Here is a 20532-nt window from a genome sequence, read left to right as displayed (position 1 = left end):
GTGGTGACCATGTATGCATTCCAGTAAGTACTCTTCTAATATTTCGGGACTTTTCACCGACACGCATGTTCAAAACGTCACGTGCACGCTAGCATATTAATGAAGCTACTAGTACCACCGCCCCAGCAGCAAATCCAGCAATGACTTCCAAGAGGAGCCCTAATATACACCTAGAGTTAGTGATGCTGGCCATTATGGGTCCTGGTATATTTTTCTACAGCACATCCTCAATTCTGGAACCTGCTCTACGCGAGTTACCCCGGTCAGACCTGGTGACAGCTAACAGTTGCTAACGCATATCTAGTACATGCGCCAAGTAGCCAGTGAGTGACGTATAAATTGGGGGTTTTAAAGCTATCTTTCTGTGTTTCGCTACTGTGAACTGAGCTCCCCCCAGTTACTCGGAACTTGTTATATTCTGCAGTAGGACGTCGCAGAATTGTATCGTGAGTTTAAACCTAGTCCACGGGCCCGAACAACCGACCAATGATCCATTGTCCACTCAGGATTTCGTTTGGTTGATCTGATCACGTGCTATCTCCCTGCGTACTTCTGTACATTCGAACACCGCATTATGGCATCGGTAACGTCGCACCGGTAACGTCGCACTATTCGGTACCTGAATATGTCGAGGATCTATATAAGAGCTCCATGTTGATCTGCTCTTGCTGGGTAGCCATCAATGATAAACTGGGATGTGACTATAGCTTTGTTAAAACACCCTTACTGGGAAAGTAAGTTGATCAGTGCCGATGGATGGATGTCTTGTCTACAGAAGTTAGTAGTATCCCGCTCCATACCTGATCTGGCCATTCCGCACTGCCGCAGGACGACACACCGTACGATTTACAAGGATATCTCTTAATTTTGGCTTTAACTGGGCTACGTAAACTCGCCTTTCCTTCATTGAAGACCAGGCTGAGTGTCCTTACATTGTACTCACCGCAGGTCCATAAAGGGTACAGTTTAGTGGTGCCACACAATTTTGAGCTAAAAGCTGCTGACCCCCATCAAAAGACGGCACTTGTTGATTCTGTACGCAACGCTGTTAGATGTAGCAGTTCATTATTCTATCGAGATGGGCTGTAATGGAGCCCGTTTCATGTGACTATGTATCACGTGATGATTTTGGCACCGACGTTCCTCTTGGTGAAAAATTTTCTGTTAAATACACTTTAAGCTAAGTAAACAGTAGACTTGAACGCATCACTTGCTATCGAATAGCCTCGAAGTTGGTTGTTGGACCCCTAAGACTAGTTTTACCATCTGGGCTTGCGGAAGATTGAGTTTGTTAAAAGATCGCCGTAATTAGTCAGTAACTAGCAGCCATCATGTCGCGTTTTTTCTCCCGTGGGTACCACTACGATACAGCGTCCTCGAGTGAGGATGAGGAACTGTTGACGTCGTCCGAGGAGGAGCTTATGAGCTCTTCGGAAGAAGAGGTAGTGTCTGATGACTCTTTCTTCAATGATTCAGAATCCGAGAGCGCGGAATCAGATGATGATTCCGACGGCAAACCGTATGGGCCCGACTGGTTCAAGAAGCCGCAGTTCCGTAAGGGCGGAGCGCCAGGCGGAAGCGGTGCGAGCCGTTTCTTGAAAGGCAATGCAGACTCGTCTGACGAGTCTGACGACGAAGGAAAGAAGGTGGTGAAGTCTGCGCGCGACAAGCTACTCGACGAGCTAAACAACACCTACAACAAGATCGATGCTGCGGAAATGACGCAGGACTGGACGACGATCCTTTCCGAGTTTGAAAGCGCCACCAAGTTGTTGGTGAAGGCGCAGCAACAAAACATGGGCACGCCTAATGTCTTTGTAAGGGTGGTGGCGCAAGTCGAGGACCTGGTTGCCGAGACCTCGCAAGCAGAGATCAAAAACAAGATAGTAGCGAAGGCTTACAACACCGTGAAGCAGAGAGTGAGGAAAATTGCACGTGAAAATGAGGAACTATTGGCGAAGTTCCGTCAGCATCCAGAAGCTTTCGAGAAGGACTCAACTGTTGAGTTTGGTCAGGCGCGCGATTTCGATGCATCTGACTTGACCCTCATGGGCAGAAAGGTGGCCGACAGGTCTGCAATAGTGAGCTCGCCTTCTGACTTTTTCAGCGCTCTGCGTATTGTTATTGATTCCAGAGGTAAGAAGGGTACTGATATCCAAGCTCAGATTAAGACAATGGAAGAGCTGGTCAGTATTTCTAAGTCTCCATACGAATCTATTATTGCGTACTTGAACCTTATCCCCATTAGATTTGATGCATGTGCCAACTTGGCCTACCAACCTTTGGAGCAATGGAAGGCTTCCCACAACAATGTGACGTCCTTGTTGGAGTTGCTAGAGGCAAACATTGAGAGCTACCACGTTACTGAGTTGGCACCACGGAATGAATTCATTGAAGAAGAGCCACAACCAAACGAAAATGGTGTGAGAATGATCTTGGGCTCCGTCTTCACTTTCGTTGAGAGACTTGATGATGAATTTAACAAATCTTTACTAAACACCGACCCTCACTCTAGTGACTACTTGGACAGACTACGGGACGAACAATCGGTCTACAATCTAATTTTGAGATCTCAACTATATCTTGAGAAGGTCCTTCCAGAAGACACTGCCTCTAAGCACCTATGTCGCTCTTTCGTCAGAAGACTAGACCATATCTACTATAAGACCTCCAAGCTAGTGGACATTGTTGAGCGTGCTGCATGGGCCAGTGTTCCAGCAAACTCCTCTTCCAAGTACATCACCTACTCTGATGACCCAGACTACAACTTCAAGCTGGTCAACACTTTGTGTACTGTTGTGTCATCGGAACAAGAGATGTTGAAGAGGCGTGCCACGTTGTACCAGATCTATTACTATGCATTGAACAACCAGTTCTCTAAGGCAAAGGAGATGCTTGTTCAGTCAAACGTGAGAAACTCTATCAATTCCCAGGATCCAACCATCCAGATCTTGTTCAACAGAGTTGTGGTACAACTTGGTCTAGCTGCATTCAAACTATGTTTGGTTGAAGATTGTCACCAGATTTTGAACGAGGTCTCTACTGCGTCTCATCTTCGGGATATCATGGGGCAGCAATCTTTGCAGAGAGTTTCCAATAACATCAGCAGCAACGGTACAGTCACTCCAACGGAAATGCTATGTCTACCTTTCCACCAACACATCAACTTGGATTTGATCGATGCTGTTTTCATGACTTGCTCCCTACTGATTGAGATTCCACACATGGCTGCATTCTACTCGGGGATCAAGGTGAAAAGAATCCCATACTCTCAAAAATCCATCCGCCGTGCTCTAGAGCATTATGAAAAATCCAGCTTCCAGGGTCCTCCAGAAACTTTGAGAGACCATGTTATCCATGCTGCCAAAGCTATGCAGAGAGGTAACTGGGCGCAGTGTATTAACTACCTACGTTCCATCTCGACGTGGACCTTACTAGGTGACAAGATGGAGAAAGTCCTTGAGCAGTTGGCTGAGAGAATACAAATAGAGTCCTTGAAGACTTACATTTTCACATACAAGAGATTCTACACCAAGCTTTCCGTTCAGAAGCTGTCGGAGCTCTTCAGCCTACCAACCGAACAGGTTATCAGTGTGATCCAAACGCTGGAGAACACAATTAATATCAAGGGTTCTCTAAATGAAGCCAAGGAAATGCTCATCTTTGACAAGGGTGATGAGATAACGAAGCTAGAGGAGGTTGCCATCAAGTTGACCAAGGAAACAAAATACCAGAGTGAGCGTCTCAACAACGTTTCACAACGTCAATAACTCTTTTAGGAGTTGTTCTGTGTAATCCTGCCGTTAAATACAAGATATCGTGTACATTATATTGTTTATTCAGACTAAGATACGATTGAGCATCTAGAAATACATTGCTAGTATAAACTTTGAAACCTTCACAGAGTAGTCTAAGGTAAGGTATGTGTATTATAATATTAAAACACTACAGAGAAAGTCAAAGGAACCCACTGAATTGAACGAGCAATGTATAATTACTTCAGTATTTTTTGAATCTTGTAAAACCAGTTTTAAAAGGAACAGCTCAGTTCGTTTATGCCCAGGTAAGTTGAACCGCCGTCCCGTTAACATGAAAGTTTCTACTCCGCCGGATGTAGGTTCTTAAATCCATCCAAGAGATCCGGAGTGAAGGTAGTTATGTTCAAATTGCGCTCTAATTCTTCCAGCTTCAATTTCTTGACAGGGCAATACTTGTATTTGGGGTAGACTAGATGGTGGTGGTTCTTTTCTACTTTCGAAAAAAGTACGAATCCCTCGCGGCAGTCGGTGGATTCAGAGTTCCACATCAGCGTGATCACTTGCGCGAGCACCGTGTGATTGCTGAATTTCGGATCCACCGGCACACGGGCGGGATCCCTACCTGCCATGCTCAAGCTTCCAGATACGCGTGCGTCCTGTTGCTTGTAGAGATGCTCGTCGATGAGGGTGGACAACCGCGGTATGTGAGGCGACTCAAGGTATGTGGTGCCGCGTCGAGACTTGACAGTCTCTACGAGAAGGCCCAAGATCGCACGCTCGTCCAGCGTCGGCAATTCCTCGCTGACTGCGCGCACGAGGTCGGTCACGATCTTGGCCACCTTCAAGATCGAAAGCGCCTTCATGAGCGCCGACCGGTATAGCATAAAACTGTTCAACGGTCGCTTCATCTTACCTTCAATAAACTCGTAGTACTTAGTCTTTCGCTTGCGGTCGTCCGACTCCCGGAGGAGATTCATGTGCCGTAACCGCATGAGAAGGAAGTCCATGTGCGTGAGCTGCAAGTCGCGCTCATCCTGTGCCGTGAAGTCGTTGTAACCCGATGAGGTTCGGACTTCGATCTGGTATGGCCACGCACGGTTATCCGGCGCCTCGCGCACAGTGAAGCGCGGGAACTGCTTCAACTGCGTTGCGCTGCGCTTCTCCCGCTGGTTTAACCATATGTGTTTATTAAGTGCAACAGCATCCTCGGACATAAGCGCTGTGGTCTCTTCTGCAGTGCGGTTTTTAGCGAAGTGGGGCTCGAACTCCATCGCTAGAAGCTCCAATTTCTGTGAAAGGAAATTTTGCCGCGGAAAGAGCTCGAACACTTCATACGCTGTGTCCAAGAGCACATTCTTTTCCTGGAGCTTAGCGATAATGTGCGCCGATCTTTCCGGCGTCATCGGCGACACTGGAAGCCATTCCGACTTGTTTGCCATCTCCACTTTTGTGGTGTTACACTGCATGGAGAGCTGTGCCTGCGCCACATACTTGTACACAGCAGGGTGGTGCGTGCCGTGAGTGGTATGCGGAAACGCAGGAGCGCCCGGAATACCGTAGAGAGACGAGCACGAGCCGCGGCGCACAGAGCCTGCGCTGTCGCGCTTCAACACGCGCCCGGCGCTCAGGCCGCGTTGCAAGGGCGATATGCCGACGGCTGGCCCGGTCATTCGCGCGCACTCGACCGGGGGCATGGCCGTGCACACAGACTGCGAGCGCTGGTATACCCGGCCCGCGCCTGCCGCGGGCGCTGGCACGGGCGCGTAGTTGTCCGCTACAACCGAGTCAAGCGAACTGCACCACGCGTCGAAGATGCCTGCATTCCACGGGACACTGCCCACAGACGCGGGGGTGGAGCTGGCAGGGGTGGAGCTGGCAGGGGTGTCGCTTGACGGACCGTCCGCAAAGGTCTGGAACAATGCGCAGTCCAGCGAAAGGCGCTGGTCCTCGGTCGGTCCAAGCGCGTACTGCGGCTCAAATCCTCGTTCGTATGTAATGTTCCGCGCGCCGTGCACCGCGCCGGCAGCCGCCGGGCCGTAGAAGACCTTCGAAAGCCCAAAAGTGCCGTCCTCGCTGTCCGAGAGCGAGTTCAACCGCGAAAACACCTCGTCCTCCTCCTCGTCCTCCTCTGCAGGCGTCATCTCTGCGTGCGGCCACGCGTGGCCGCCCGCGTACGCCTCCGCGGCAGAGTCCTTGTTCTTTGCCTGCAGCCACCCACTCTCCAGTGCCGTCATGGTACTGCCTGCCTTGTCGCCCTCCAGCCGAGAAAAATCGCGCACTATATGTACTTCCAGTCTGCACTACTTTCGAGCGCTTTCGAATTTCACAGCTGACTCGGCTATCGTATGACCCGGCCCCTGGGATCTCCTCCTAGCAGTCGCCTTTTCCTTATGTCTGGTACAACCCAATCGTACCGTGCAGTTACGCTACTGTTGCCCCTGCTGTGCGCTGCCGCGTAACCTCACTTTCGCTCTGCGCCGCTGATACCCTGCCGAAAGTCTCGAACGTCACGCTGCGCCGTCCTGCGATAGGGCGGTGTTCGGTGTGTATATGGTTATGCCGATTCCTATAGAAACCCCTGCTAGCGGACACGGAGCCGCCGGACGCGAGCCCGGAGAGGAGAGAGCTATACGCATATATAGACGCGCATGCAGTTTCACCCGCGGCGCGATGGGGACTGAGCTAATTTCAAGTCGGGCCAGAAACTACGCACGCGCGGCGCAGAAACCCGTGCAGCCGTAGCAGTGTCAGCCGCCGGCCGCCGCTACAGGGACGGAATATCGGCGGCTGGCGCGAAGTCAGAGGCTGAGATGCCAGTATGCACGCACATAGCACGGAAAAGAGAATCCTCGCGGGCAAAGAGGCGGTAAGGGGTGTCGAACTCGGCCACGCGGCCCTGATCCAGCACTAGAATGCGGTCGTAGGAGATAATGGTGCGCAGACGATGTGCGACACAGAGCACTGTGGCTTGGCGAAACTCCGCGGCAATGCGCGCCTGGACACGTGCGTCTGTGGCGTAATCCACAGAGGACGTGGCCTCATCGAGGATGAGGATGCGGGTGCTCCGCACAAGGGCGCGGGCCAAGGCCAGCAGCTGGCGCTCGCCCAGCGAGAAGTTTGCGCCTCCCTCGTCGACTTCCTGGTCCAGATGGAACTTATGGGATGTGGGCACGACGCCTGCAGGTACTACGCCCGAGCGCACAAGAGCGGACCACAAAGTCCCGTCGGTGTGCTCCGCAAAGGGGTCAAGGTTCTTGCGGACGGTGCCACGGAAGAGCAGGGGGTCCTGGGGGATGATGGATAGGGCGCTGCGCAAGTCGTGGAGGCCCAGGGTTGCAATGTCTACGCCGTCGATCTTGATGGACCCGCTCTCGAGTTCGGACAGGCGGTAGAGCGCCGTGGTCACGGACGTCTTGCCAGCGCCAGTGCGCCCGCAAATGCCGATCTTCTCGCCGGCACGCACATGGAAAGAGACGCCGCAGAGAGCCAGTGGCAGACCGGGGCGGTAGGCAAATGAGACTTCCTGGAAGACAATTTCCCCAGCAGCGGGCCAGCCGGCCGGCGGGGCGGCACCTGGCAGGTACTGTGGCGCCTCCTGTGGCAGGGCTGTGGCGTAGTAGTGGACGCGCTGCGTGCTATTCATGTTATTTTCGAGTTCTGTAAATCCCCGCAGTACCATGTTGAAGTAAGCAGGCATTTGCAGAACGACAGTGAGCAGCACACCAGCGGAAGAGGGTGTGATGTGAATCACACGCGTGACACATAGAAGCGTGACAATGAGCGCGATTGCAATGGCGACCAGGTCGGTGGTCAATGCGACCCAGCAGCGGGCGCCGATAACCAAGTACCCCGCCTCGTTGGTGCGATTCAGGAAATAGTCCGACTTCCGCAGGAAACGGGACTGCGCGTTGTACGCCCGGATGGTATCTAGGCCATCGAGAACCTCTCCCAGGTTATTGTACACAAACGAGCGCTGAATGGCTTCTAGTCTCTTTACCTCTCTGCCCGCGCTCTGGTAATGGTCTCCGATGAAAAGAAGCAATAATACAGAAATCGGAACGGCAATGGCCACGTAGGGAAGGTATGCAATGCTGAGGATAAATACCCCCACAACATTCGCCATTTGGAACACAAACATACGCGTGGAATCGGTTAGCTCATTATCGAGAACGTCTGTGTCCTTCGTAAATCTGTTAAGGATTCTTCCCATGGGTGTAGTGTCAATGAAACTCATTGGAGCATATAAGATGCGCTTAGCAGCGCTGAGGTTGAGCCTGCGAGATGCGCTTAGCCCGATATGCAGCAGAAATGTGAATTCCAAATTGGTGAATATGAACGTTAGGCACGTCAGCATGAAGTATATCCCCATGTAAAAAGCGTCTTGTCTACCCGGGAACCGGTACTCTGTCCAGAAGGAAAGCCAAACAGAGTTGAACAGCGAGAAAAATGTTGTCATCAGAACAAGAGTTATTAACACGGTTACTATCAACATTTTAGAGGATTTTTCCCCTGCCATGAGATAATCCTTGTAAACTTTGAATTTTAAGGCGTTGACCGCACGCTCTTCTTTCGAAGTTATACGACCATCATCAATCTCTTCATTAAAGTCGGGCATGCTTACGGGCGCCGTAGAAGCCTTCTTCGACTTCGACTGGCTCCTAATGGACTCCATCTCACTCTCTTCAGCATTTGTTTGTGATGACAAACTCATGAGATTTCGGAATTGAGAATTCTTTTCATGTAGCTCCGCGGGGGTACCCATGTCGAAGGAACCATCCTGTCCTAGAAAAATAACACGCGAAGCCTCTTGGACTAGTGCCAGCTGGTGCGTCGCAAGAATCCTAGTCCGATTTTGTAATCTATCAAGGAGACATTTTTGGGTGATATGTGCTGCGACATTCGCGTCAACGGCGCTGATAATATCATCAAACAGGTATATGTCGCGATCTTTGTAGATAGCTCTGGCCAAACTGATACGTGCCTTCTGACCGCCAGAAAGGGTGATTCCCCGTTCACCGACTTCTGTCTTATCACCGGCGGGGAAAATCTTAAAATCTGCTTCTAGAGCACATGCATTCACCACCTCGTCGTACCGGGTTTGGTCGAATGATGACCCGAATATAATATTGTCGCGGATGGTAGCATTCTGTATCCACGGCACCCCACAGAATAGTAGTGAGCCGTTCACGTGCACGCTTCCGGTAGTCTTTTTCATGTAGCCAGCCACAGCATTCAACAAGGATGTCTTCCCTGTGCCTATGGCGCCGATAACGATGATAAATTCGCCCTTTTTGATACTAAACAAGAGATCGTTAAGACCAGTGAACGGTACTTTAAATACTTCCTCTCTAGACTGTTTTTCTTCTCTTTTTTTCGATAGCACAGTAACTGTATCAGACTGCACCGAGTCGTCTTCCGTCTTCTGCGCGCCCTTGAGATCAGAGTCCTTCTGACCCTCCCACTCAAAAGATGCGCTTTCAACCTGTATTGCCACCGAAGGATCTAGTGGTCCAAGCTTATCCGAAGAATCATCTTGGCGGTGACTCTGCTCGGACGCCCAAAGCAGCTTCTGTATGCGCTTCAAAGCTATCTTAGCATCGGCGCCAGTACTGAGCGCCGTTGGAATAAAGAACAGCTGAATACTCAGGGCCTGGAATAGAGAGAGAGCGGAGAAGACATTGGCGGCATTCCGGTTCTCCGAGTTCAGGTGCGACATCGCCAGAAAACAGACCATGCCGGCAATCGTCGACAACGTAACGGCAGTAGTCACCAGAATGCTTCGAAAAATCATCATTTGCCGCACCTTGTGCACCTCCTTGTACCTCACATCAGTCACCCGCTCTTCATAAGCACGCTCCCAACAGTAGTACTTCAGCATCTTCATGCTGTTCATAATCTCGCGCATCAGCGTCACCCGCGCGTCAGTAAAAACCGTTGCGGCAACCCGGTACTTGACCATTTTCCGGAACGCTAGAGTCGCAAGACCCAAAGCCACGATGAACACCGCCAGCCCCAGCAGCCCTACTGGCCCCACGGTAACAAGTAGCAGTGCCACGCCCAGCGCCAAGACCAGAGGAAACACAAGCAGGAAGGGCTGGAAAAAAACGGCAAACTCCATTCTCGAAAGATCCGTGCTCGCCATGGATATCAATGTGCCGGGTGGCCATTCGTTCCTGGCCTTGCCCGACAGCACCAACGCCTTCCCCAAAATGGCCTTTGTCAGCACCGTGCGTATCTGCAGCGCCGTGCGCATCGACTGATGCGTCATGTGGTTAAAAGAATACCCGTTGATGAAAAGCAACACACACGCGCAGATCGCATACGCCACTCCCACACCCACAGACTCGCGCGAGTGCGGGTCTAGGTGACGGATGATGGCCCTCGTAACCAACGGCTGCGCGCACGACAGCAGATTAGTCACTGCGGCATTCAGCAACGCCAAGAATAACGGCCACCGGAATGTGATACACAGCGCACGCAGCAAGTCGTTGTTGCGCATCCGCGCGTTAGTACGTATCTCCTCCTGCGTCGCCTCTGGGTGCTCCAGCCGGTACTGCGCCTCCGCCCGCTGCACGTAGCGCCTGAAATGCCGCACAAACCTCTTGTACATCTCGTCCACCCCGAGCGACCCGTCCACGACCCACAGGTCATTCGGCTGCAGCGTCCGCCGGTACCCGACGCGGATCACAGGCACCACCCACCAAAACATCATCCGCGACAGCGGATTGGCACGGTACAGCGGGTACCGCTCCCGCTCTTCCTCGTCCGGCACCGGCGGCAGGTCCTTGCCATGCACCCAGCTGAAAAGTCGCCGCTGCGGCTGCAGCGTCGAGTCGCCAAGCTTTTCCCGGTCCCCACTGTTCAGGAAGTCTGACCCGCTCTCCGAAAACGACGCCGTTGAGCGCCGTATAGACGATGTTCCGCGCTTGGCATCCTCGTTGTATTCATCTGCTAGCGCTGCGGTCATCTTAAGCCTTAATAGCGCCTACTACACACTCTTAGTACCAGGAACCCGCGATGTTTACCCTCAGCGCTCGTGCGCGCGTAGCGCCTGCGGCTTCTTATACTGTGCCATCGGCGCCCCCCGATTACGGCCTAAACCGCGACAGTGCATAGCAGCTGCGGCTAGTCCTTGCGCCTGGCTGTAACAACGGCATTACCAAGTGCGGCTGCTCTCCATGTGTTTATCGGTACAGCTTCTTCTGGAAGGTAGTCGCGCGCCGAAGAGGCTGTTGCTTAGGGGAGCGGCAGTCCAAATGCGAGACCCGGCGTCCGGGTGCAGGAGACGCATTACCGGCGCATTACCAAAGCCGCAGCAGCGACCGCGAGTGGCCAACGGTCTGGCAGTGGGTGACAGCCACAGCGTGCGGCGCTCACGCGGATGGACGGTGGGTGCGCGGACGGGGGCCAAGTAAAGCGAGCCGGGCGCCCCGCGTCAGTAGGAAGGCAGATAGCCATGGCTAGTGGTACTAGTGGGCATGTGCTAGCGGTGAGTGCGCTGCCGCTGGACAGGCCGGTATTCTGCGCGGAAGATGAGGGTGTGTTGGAGGTGGTACGGCGGCTACAGGCGGAGGGCGGGCACTGTGCGCTGGTGGGGGACGGCGGCAGGGTGGCGGGTATAATCACGACGAAAGACCTCGCGCTGCGCGGGCGCGGGAGCGCGCGGGAGCGTCGGGTGCGGGATGTGGTGACGTGGGGCGCGGTGACAGTAGACGAGCACGCGCCGGTGAACGCGGCGCTGGAGTTGATGGTGGTGCGGCGGCTGCGGCATCTGCCGGTACTGCAGGCGGGGAGCAGGGAGGTGCTGGGGGTGCTGGACATCACCAAATGCTTCCAGCTGGCGATGGCGTGGCTAGAGTGGGCAGCGGTCGGCGGGACGCGGCTGCAGGACGTGCTGAGCGACGTCGCGTGCGGCGCGGCGGACGGTCGACGGCGGGCGCTGGGCATTGCGCGCGTGGTGCAGCAGATGGAGATGCCCACCTTGCAGTGGCTGCTCGCGTCGCGGCGCTACGCGACGGGGCTTGCCGTGGCGAGCCCGACGACGACGGTGCGCGAGGCGCTGGCGCTGATGCGGCGCCTCGACACGACGGCGGTGCTGGTCCGCGACGTGGAGCCACTGGCTGCTGGGGCGCAGGGTCTGCCAAGCCCGCATGTGCGCCCGGGACGGGGCGCCGATGCGTACACTGTAATTGGCATCTTCACGAGCAAGGACGTGGTGTGTAGGGTGCTCCAGCAGGGCCTGGATCCAGAGACCGACGGGTGCACACTTGCCCGATTTATGACATCGTGGCCGCAGTACGCGGCCGAGACGGAGGGGCTACATTCTGCGCTGCTGATGATGCACGATGGACATTACCTGAATCTTCCGGTTGTCAAGACTACAGGGGCTATCGTGGGCCTCTTTACTGTGTTGCAGCTTACTCACGCAGCGCTGAGTTGGTGTCTCGAGGGACGCTTGCAGGGAGACAGTCTGCATGTCGGAGGGGCATCATGTGCCGTTAAAAAGGAAACAGGTGATCCCGGGGCCCATGGACGATTGACGAGGGCCGATCAGTGGTACAACCTTGTCGGAGAGCACGACTATATTTATTTTCTACAGTCGTTCGATACTTCGGACTATGCCTGCTCTATCTCGTCGTCTTCGAGCCAGTCGCCGACTAAGATGCAGCAGTCGTGCTTGGTTTCCCATCGACAGCTGGATACAATCTCTAACCCCGAATTAGAGTTCACCAATGTCCGATTGTCCCCCCAGCACACGCGTTTCCGGCGACCAGGTTTCTGTAAAAGGCAGAGGACACTGCTGCAGAAGGATTTCTTCGGGAACTGTGCTTCTGGAACGCACACCTGCCGAGTTGCCGTAGTCCTAGCCGACGGAGATGGCTCGAACTTCATCAATTCTGTTAGGGTACTTGTACGTGGAAATGGCCTGGATTCCTTTAGACGCCTTATCGTTAAGATAGACGCCACGCTAAAGCTCGGCAGTGCTATAGGGGACAGCGATATGTACCATATCAACTGCCCAGATAAACTTATTAAGTGTGAACAAGATTTCCAAGACATATTAAAGCTGCATTTCAAGACCGCGGGCTACGGTTCTGATATCCCGTTAATTCTGAAGCTTAAACGGTACTCTAAGCCCGGATGGGGGCTATCCTTATTGAACTGGCTAATTTCCAGGTTTCAGGCGTTGCGTAGCGTCGCCGAGTCATCCTGGATGAAGTTCGGGGTTTTCTTTATGTTAGGTGTCGGCTTCGGCAAGATGTTATTGTAGCAATCTGGTTATTTATACTGCCGCAATTCTTGGTCTTTCGATGTGCAAAAGCAATGAGAGGATGGCAGGATCATATCTCTGAGCTTATTATTCGTTAGTCTATTTACATTATAACCCCACATACTATCGGAAGAAACCACAGTAGCCTTCGGCGGTCTCTTCGAATCCAATTCCAGTTGCAAAAGGGTTGAGCATGATATCTGAATTCAGAATGACATTATCCACAATAGGCGTCTGGAAAAAGTTTTGATCCAACTCAGTATACTGCAGCACTTGTTCCACACCTGGCAAGTTAAATTTAATACATAGTTTGGCCTCTAAAGTGCTCCGCAGAATATTTAACAAGCATTTGAAGATTAGCAGTACGTTCTTTATCTGAGTAAGACTGTTTTTATCTCTGTAACTAGGCCCCATTTGGTATTCGTTCTCTATATTCGAATTGGGAGTTAACCCCTGTGCCAGGGAGTTGTAAGCTTTTATTAACAATTGCATGTCTTTTTCAATTATCTTCGCATTAGTATGATGTACCATCGAGTAGACATAGATATCAAAGAACGCCAGCAAAAACGCCCATGGTTTGGATCTCATTATTATAGAAACATAGTCGAGCTTCACACGTACAATGCACAGTAGAATATCTCTCGCATACTCGACACATTTGTATTCAGGTTCTACGTCTATCTTCCCCTGCTTGTAAAGGCGGGTTTGCGCTTTGTATTGACTCCGGTGCACCATCATCATATCTATCAGGAAGCTCAACTGTATCTCATACACCAACCAGAACAGAGAATTTTGGGATAGATTCTGATTGGCTATTATTGCGTCTAAATCATCTTCTTTGGTTCCAGGCCGCATGTTTTCAGGTAACGAAAGTCGGTATTTTTCCAGTTGTGCAATCAACTTTGTCGCTATCTTCAGCTGAGTCTTCGGCTCCATTTTAGCTGAGCTTGCACATATCTGCTCGTACATCTGCGATGTAATGAGACAAAGTTTGTAGATGTAGTGGCGTGCTATTGCGATGAATCCTTCGGATTGCAGCACCATTTTGTAGAGCTGCCTCGTGAAATCAATATCATAGTCTCCAACTCCCTCCGATGATCCATAAATGACACTTTCCAGGAGTTCAATTTTATTATTCATTGCGGGTATCTTGGTATTTGTATCAAAGCTAGCAATTACGGGTGGCTTTCCCAGCGTGATCGCAAGCCGCAGATCAAAAAAACGGCACAACCACCAGATGCTCCGCCTATTGTACTGTTCCTCTGGCGTCAAGTCTTCGAGCATAATGTCAGCATGGAGACCCATATCTTGAGCAAGGCGGGCTGCAATCGCAACAAGAATATATGAGGCATGCAGGGCCCCCGAGAAAGACGTGTACGTAATTAGGCAAAGTATTGCCTTCACAGACAACAGTCCCTCCGGTACGACAGTGGTTCGGTGAGTATAGCGCAACGCGTTCGCAATAAATATGTTCTCATATTCCTGTAGTTCCTGTGGAGATACGTTCAATGCAAGCAACGAAATAGTGCCTTCCTCTACCACACCAAGTTTGATGATCAAACACGCAAGCGCGAACACAATGTTCAGAACCATCACTTCAGTCGCCTTCATTGCAGCAACCCCACCGAACTTGTATTTTGCATAAATTTCGATGGTGCACTGCGCCGAGATAACCGACAGCACCGGCGCCCCGGAAAGTGCGTAGATGTCCAGCAGCCTCTCCAAGATACTGGCCTCCGGTAGCTCGCGCGGGGCCGTGGGGATCTTGCATATGTGAGCGTCTTTCTGCTGGAATGCGGCATGATAGCACTGCGTTAGGCACTGCAGGTCGAAGTCCGAGTTCAGGCACTTGGATTTCAGCCACTCCAGACCCTTCGGCGTCAGAATCAAATTGGTGCACGCCATACCCACGCCCGATTGGCTGTCACGTGCCAGCAGCGGGTCCTCCGGCACCGCAAACGGCGACGTGAACAACTCTGTCACCGCAGAGTCCGGCCCCGCGTCACACCCCTTGTTGCTATCCCCTCCCTCGCTGTCCCCGTTCCCCACCGAAGCACTAGCCAGCATATCCACCGGCCCCAGCTTCCCAGACCCCAGCACGTCCTCCTGGTACACCCCCGACGAGTCCAGGCCCCAGTAGGCAGTCTTCCGCCGCTTTTGTGACGCGTGCCCATCGCTGCTGTCGCGCTGCCGGCGCTCTTTCCCGTGAGACGCATCTCCCTCCGACAACTTCCGCGCCATCCCGTTCACCGCAGCCTCCAGCAGCTCGATCTTCGACACTATCCTACCGAATTGCTCCGCCTTGCTGGACATTGTATATTCTGCTCTGGCTTCAGCCCTTCTGCAGCCAGAATGTAGCCAACAGCTCACAAGCTTCTCCTCATCACCATCACACTAAGCACCTTTATTGCTTAGTGCCTCCGCTTCCGATGTCACATGACCAGCTTGACACAATTCGTTCCAAGCGATGTAGTAAAATCGTTACCCGTCTCTGGTGAATCAAGGTGGCCTGAAAATTTTGACTATGAATCCATAGTAATGGTATTACACATGTTACAAAAATCTTCACTGTAACGGTAGCTACCAGCACTCTCTTGCTGCTAATAATTTCAAGACCGAGTAACACTGTTGAAGATTGAATTAGGATGTCGGCTTTATCTAGCGACGTCAATAACACGTTGATCAATGTGCTACATGGGTTTGGGTCTGCAGATAACAATATCCGTGCAGCAGCGGAAGAGACCTTGAATAACCAATGGATCACGGAGGAGAACATCCACGTGTTGCTTGTATTTCTGGCGGAGCAAGCGTCATTCTCGGAGGATCTCACGCTCGCGGGGTTATCGGCTGTGTTGTTCCGCAAATTGGCGTTAAGGGCGCCGCCGTCGTCAAAGGCAGTGATCATTGCTAAGAACATCACGCATATCAGCAAGGAGGCATTGGAGCAGATCCGGACGACGTTACTCAAGGGCTTTGTGTCGGAACGCTCGAACGGCATCAGACACAAGTTGTCAGACGCGATTGCGGAGTGCGCACAGGATGACTTGCCTGCATGGCCCGAACTTCTTCGGACGTTGTTCGAGGCGACAAAAAACCAGAATCCGAACTTCAGAGAGTCCAGCTTCAGGATATTTTCGACGGTGCCGCATTTGATCAATGCAATCGAGATCACCAACGCGCTGCCTATATTTGAGGCGGGGTTCACCGACACAGAAGATGACGTCAAGATCGCCGCGGTAACGGCTTTCGTCGGCTACTTCAAACAGCTTCCCAAGATGCACTGGGCAAAGCTCGGTGTACTACTACCTAGCTTATTGAACAGTCTACCTAAGTTCCTAGATGACGGCAAGGACGACGCGTTGGCAGCAGTATTCGAGTCTTTGATCGAGTTGGTCGAGTTGGCTCCTAAGCTATTCAAATCCATGTTTGACCAGATGATTCAGTTCACAGACATGGTAATCAAGAATAAGGACCTGGAAACGTCGGCAAGGACAACGGCGTTGGAGCTACTAACAGTATTTTCAGAATGCGCTCCTCAGATGTGCAAATCGAATCCAAATTACGCCCAATCCTTGATCATGGACACCCTACTTATGATGACAGAAGTATCCATAGACGATGACCAAGCCATAGAATGGCAGAATTCCGACGATGTAGAGGAAGACGACGAAGAGACTGCTTACGACAACGCACGTCAGGCTTTGGATCGTGTGGCGTTAAAGTTAAATGGAAAATATTTGGCCCCTATTCTTTTCCAGTATCTACAGCAGATGGTTGGCTCGGCTGAATGGCGTGAGAGATTTGGTGCGCTCATGGCTTTATCTTCAGCAGCAGAAGGCTGTCGCGATGTTCTTATTGGTGAAATCCCAAAGATACTAGATATGGTTATCCCTCTTATTAATGATCCACATCCTAGAGTCCAGTATGGATGTTGTAATGTCCTTGGACAGATTTCTACTGATTTTGCACCTCTAATCCAAAGGACTTCCCACGAACGTATTTTGCCAGCTCTAATTTCTAAATTGACGGGTCAGTCTGTTGACAGGGTCCAAACTCACGCCGCGGCGGCCTTGGTCAATTTCTCTGAGCATGCAACCCAAATCATTTTGGAACCGTATTTGGATAGTTTATTAACGAACTTGTTGTCGATGTTGCAAAGTTCTAAACTATATGTTCAAGAACAAGCATTAACTACGATTGCCTTCATTGCCGAGGCCGCTGAGAAGAAGTTTATCAAATATTATGATACATTGATGCCACTATTGTTGAGCGTTTTGAAGACTGATACTGGTAAAGAAAATAGGACGTTAAAGGGGAAATGTATGGAGTGTGCGACCCTAATTGCGTTAGCTGTGGGTAAGGACAAATTCTCAGCACATTCGCAGGAGTTGATTGAATTATTTATCTCATACCAGAATGAAGGTGTTGACGACGACGATCCAATCAAGACGTACTTAGAACAAGGCTGGAGCAGAATCTGCAGAATTTTGAGAGAAGATTTTGTGCCCTTCTTGCCGATTGTCCTACCATCTTTGTTAGAGACCGCTAAAGCGGGGCAAGATGTTAGTTTAATTGATGAGGAGGAAGCTAAAAACTTCCAGCAATACACAGACTGGGATGTTGTCCAAATACAGGGGAAACATATCGCTATACACACCTCTATCTTGGACGACAAGGTTCCTGCCATGGAGTTGCTACAGGTATATGCCACCATTTTGAAGAATTATTTTGCAGCCTATGTGCCGGAGATTATGACAGAGATCGCGATAAAATCTCTGGACTTCTACTTGCATGACGGTGTCAGAGCAACTGGTGCTGGATTGATACCTGTGTTGTTTTCCTCTTTGGTGTCTGCAACAGGTGTCCAGAACCCTAACACCGTTGCACTCTGGGAACTGGCTTCGACTAAGCTCATTAACAGCATTATCTCGGAACCAATGCCAGAGATAGTCCGTATCTACCATGCTTCCTTGGTTGATGGTTTGAAAATCATGGGTGATAACGCACTAACCAATGAACAGTTAGAGAAGTATACCAAGGGTTTGTCGGCTAACTTATCAGACGTTTTTGAGCGGGTGAGACAACGCCACGGCCAGGAAGACGAGTATAATGAGGATGTCGATGAGGAGTATGAAGATTTCACCGACGAAGACCTATTGGATGACATAAACAAGTCTCTCGCAGCAGTTTTCCAGACCACTAATGGTGTCTACCTCACACACTTCCAATCGGTTTGGCCATTGATACACATGTATCTACAGGACTCCGAAGTCATTCTAACTCTCTTTGCTTTGGTCGCAATATCGGACATGGTACATTACTGCGGCGACAACGCAGCCATGTTCAAGGATAGCTTCGCAGGTAAGATGAAGGACTATCTAGTCTTCCCAGAGCCATCTATTCGCCAAGCGGCGGCTTATTGTATTGGATCATGTGCCCAGTACGCACCAAACACATTCGGGGAGGTTTGCATGGCCTCTTTGGATACACTTTTCCTCATCACCACAATTCCAGACGCTAAATCAGAAGACAACATCTCTGCTACAGAGAACACTGCCGCCGCAGTTGCAAAGATCCTTCATTCATTTGGTGCTAACATCCCCACCTTTGAAACATATGTTGTGAACTGGCTCAAGTCCTTCCCAATTTTACAAGATGAGGAGGCAGCCGCATTTAACTACAGATTCTTGGGTCACTTAATAGACTCTAATAACCCCACCGTTCATGATAAGGAGAAACTTGGTGAAATAGTTGATTATGTGGTGCAGGCATTGCACCAGAAGAGTATTTCAGGCAAGGTAGCTACCGCCGTTGTCGACAGCACCAAAAAGCTTTTGTCTGCAGTACCACAAGAAGAAGCCCTACGATACTTCCAGAGATATCCATCCTCTATAATGCAAGACATTCAGACATGGTTTGCTTGAAATATAAACAATCAACTCGATTCTTCTTACTAAACACTTTATTGCATAATGAGTTGATATTATTAGTATGTATAATTTTATAAATCCGATCTTACTGAATCGTCATTAGTTAGCGAGCGCACTAAAACCACACCAGGAGATGGCACATGCCAGTCAACAAGTGCGTTGTCGAGTAGATAATATGGTTTATCCGGACACAGCAAGCTCCGAAATACCCGAATATCCAAAAATAAAAATATTTTTTAATTCATCAAATTAATTAATTAATACTCGCAACCAAAAAAAAGAAACGTGTTGAAGTTTTTTCTGCTCGATGCTCATCTAAATGTTTAAAACATTCAAACCGTGCAGAGCTGAAGTGCGGATAAAGTTCACATAGCGCTAATTACTGTCATACGTTGGTGTCATGGGGTTGGCAGCTACTAAGACCAAGCAGAGATTTGGTCTAGATCCTAGGAACACCACTTGGAGCAATGATAAGTCAAGATTTGGTCACAAATATCTGGAAAAGCTAGGTTGGGAACCAGGAAAGGGCCTTGGCCATGCCTCGCATGCGATGTCGACGCATATTAAGGTGACAATTAAGGACGATACGATGGGTCTGGGCGCAAAACTCAAGAAGAAAGAGAAGAAAGACGAGTTTGACAGCGGAGAGTGTGCAGGGCTAGATGTCTTCCAGAGGATCCTGGGTAGATTAAACGGCAAGGAAGAAGTAATTGCTGATGAGTTAGAAAAACAGCGGAAAGAAAACATTATCAACGGCAAGTGGGGTATCCACTTTGTCAAGGGAGAGGTACTTTCTAGCACTTGGGATGCCGACACCATGCAGCTGAAAAGCTACAGTTACGATAAAAAGGAAATCACGGCAGATGACGCTGAGGATGCTAAGGTCAGCGGTAAGCACAGAGATCGGAAATCAAGGGCCAAGAGGGAGAAAAGCAACAACGCTGCTCTGAAGGAAAAGTGTCGCGATATAGATAGGACCCGGAAGAGTAAGAGGAAAGAGAAAGAGCAGGAGAAAGAAAAGAACAGAGAGAAGAAGCATAACGGGAAGGAGCATAAGGAGAAGGAGCATAAGGAGAAGAAGGACAAGAAGGACAAGAAGGAGAAGAAGGAGAAGAAGGAGAAGAAGGAGAAGAAGGAGAAAAAGCATAAGGAGAAGAGCAACAAGAGGCTACGGTCCTCTGATTCTATCGATGATCCAGAAGCAACCAAACCTTCGAAAAAGTCGAAAACCAAAGCTGCTGACTCAGATAATGTAACTAGAGACAGTATGCTACAGCCTCGCGCCTCAGCTGCATCGCCTCCACCAACCATTTCTACGAGGCTTTCGGTACGGTCGAAGTGGATCAGACAGAAGCGTGCTGCTGTGATGGATCCCAAGGCCTTAAATGAAATATTTATGGTGACGTAGCAGTAAGATGTGCACTTCATCTGCATTTATTTGTGAACTTTTACCGCATTATAAATGATCAAATTCAGTATTATTTTATAGCAACTTGGTTTAGTTTCTTCCTAGGTACGAACAGTACATAACTTTAAGCTAAATGTGTCAAAGCTTGAGGCGACAATAGAGTGC

At 50.6% G+C, this 20532-nt stretch overlaps 7 protein-coding genes across 7 annotated transcripts; 4 read left to right on the top strand and 3 right to left on the bottom strand.

The window, feature by feature from the left end:
- Positions 1-1331: 1331 nt before the first annotated feature.
- Positions 1332-3770, top strand: NIP1 (translation initiation factor eIF3 core subunit c; the record flags this gene model as incomplete). The annotated part of the gene is made up of 1 exon (NM_211385.1): positions 1332-3770. The coding sequence occupies one exon, from the start codon at positions 1332-1334 to the stop codon at positions 3768-3770; it is 2439 nt and encodes an 812-aa protein (NP_986323.1).
- Positions 3771-4099: 329 nt separating this feature from the next.
- AGOS_AGL345W (AGL345Wp) lies at positions 4100-5992 on the bottom strand (the record flags this gene model as incomplete). Its single annotated transcript, NM_211384.2, has 1 exon — positions 4100-5992. The coding sequence occupies one exon, from the start codon at positions 5990-5992 to the stop codon at positions 4100-4102; it is 1893 nt and encodes a 630-aa protein (NP_986322.2).
- Positions 5993-6522: 530 nt separating this feature from the next.
- Positions 6523-10725, bottom strand: YOR1 (ATP-binding cassette transporter YOR1; the record flags this gene model as incomplete). Its single annotated transcript, NM_211383.2, has 1 exon — positions 6523-10725. One exon carries the CDS (start codon positions 10723-10725, stop codon positions 6523-6525), a length of 4203 nt encoding a protein of 1400 aa, NP_986321.2.
- Positions 10726-11139: 414 nt separating this feature from the next.
- AGOS_AGL347C (CBS domain-containing protein) lies at positions 11140-13029 on the top strand (the record flags this gene model as incomplete). The annotated part of the gene is made up of 1 exon (NM_211382.1): positions 11140-13029. The coding sequence occupies one exon, from the start codon at positions 11140-11142 to the stop codon at positions 13027-13029; it is 1890 nt and encodes a 629-aa protein (NP_986320.1).
- A 123-nt stretch (positions 13030-13152) lies between these two features.
- AGOS_AGL348W (fungal specific transcription factor domain-containing protein) lies at positions 13153-15342 on the bottom strand (the record flags this gene model as incomplete). The annotated part of the gene is made up of 1 exon (NM_211381.1): positions 13153-15342. The coding sequence occupies one exon, from the start codon at positions 15340-15342 to the stop codon at positions 13153-13155; it is 2190 nt and encodes a 729-aa protein (NP_986319.1).
- A 332-nt stretch (positions 15343-15674) lies between these two features.
- PSE1 (importin PSE1) lies at positions 15675-18953 on the top strand (the record flags this gene model as incomplete). The annotated part of the gene is made up of 1 exon (NM_211380.2): positions 15675-18953. The coding sequence occupies one exon, from the start codon at positions 15675-15677 to the stop codon at positions 18951-18953; it is 3279 nt and encodes a 1092-aa protein (NP_986318.2).
- A 406-nt stretch (positions 18954-19359) lies between these two features.
- Positions 19360-20367, top strand: PXR1 (telomerase inhibitor; the record flags this gene model as incomplete). Its single annotated transcript, NM_211379.1, has 1 exon — positions 19360-20367. One exon carries the CDS (start codon positions 19360-19362, stop codon positions 20365-20367), a length of 1008 nt encoding a protein of 335 aa, NP_986317.1.
- Positions 20368-20532: the final 165 nt, after the last annotated feature.

Source organism: Eremothecium gossypii, chromosome VII (assembly GCF_000091025.4).
Source record: "Eremothecium gossypii ATCC 10895 chromosome VII, complete sequence".
NCBI classification, from domain to species: Eukaryota; Fungi; Ascomycota; class Saccharomycetes; order Saccharomycetales; family Saccharomycetaceae; genus Eremothecium; species Eremothecium gossypii.
The sequence above is the reverse complement of the archived record's forward strand: the minus strand, read 5'-3'. Positions and strand labels throughout refer to the sequence as shown.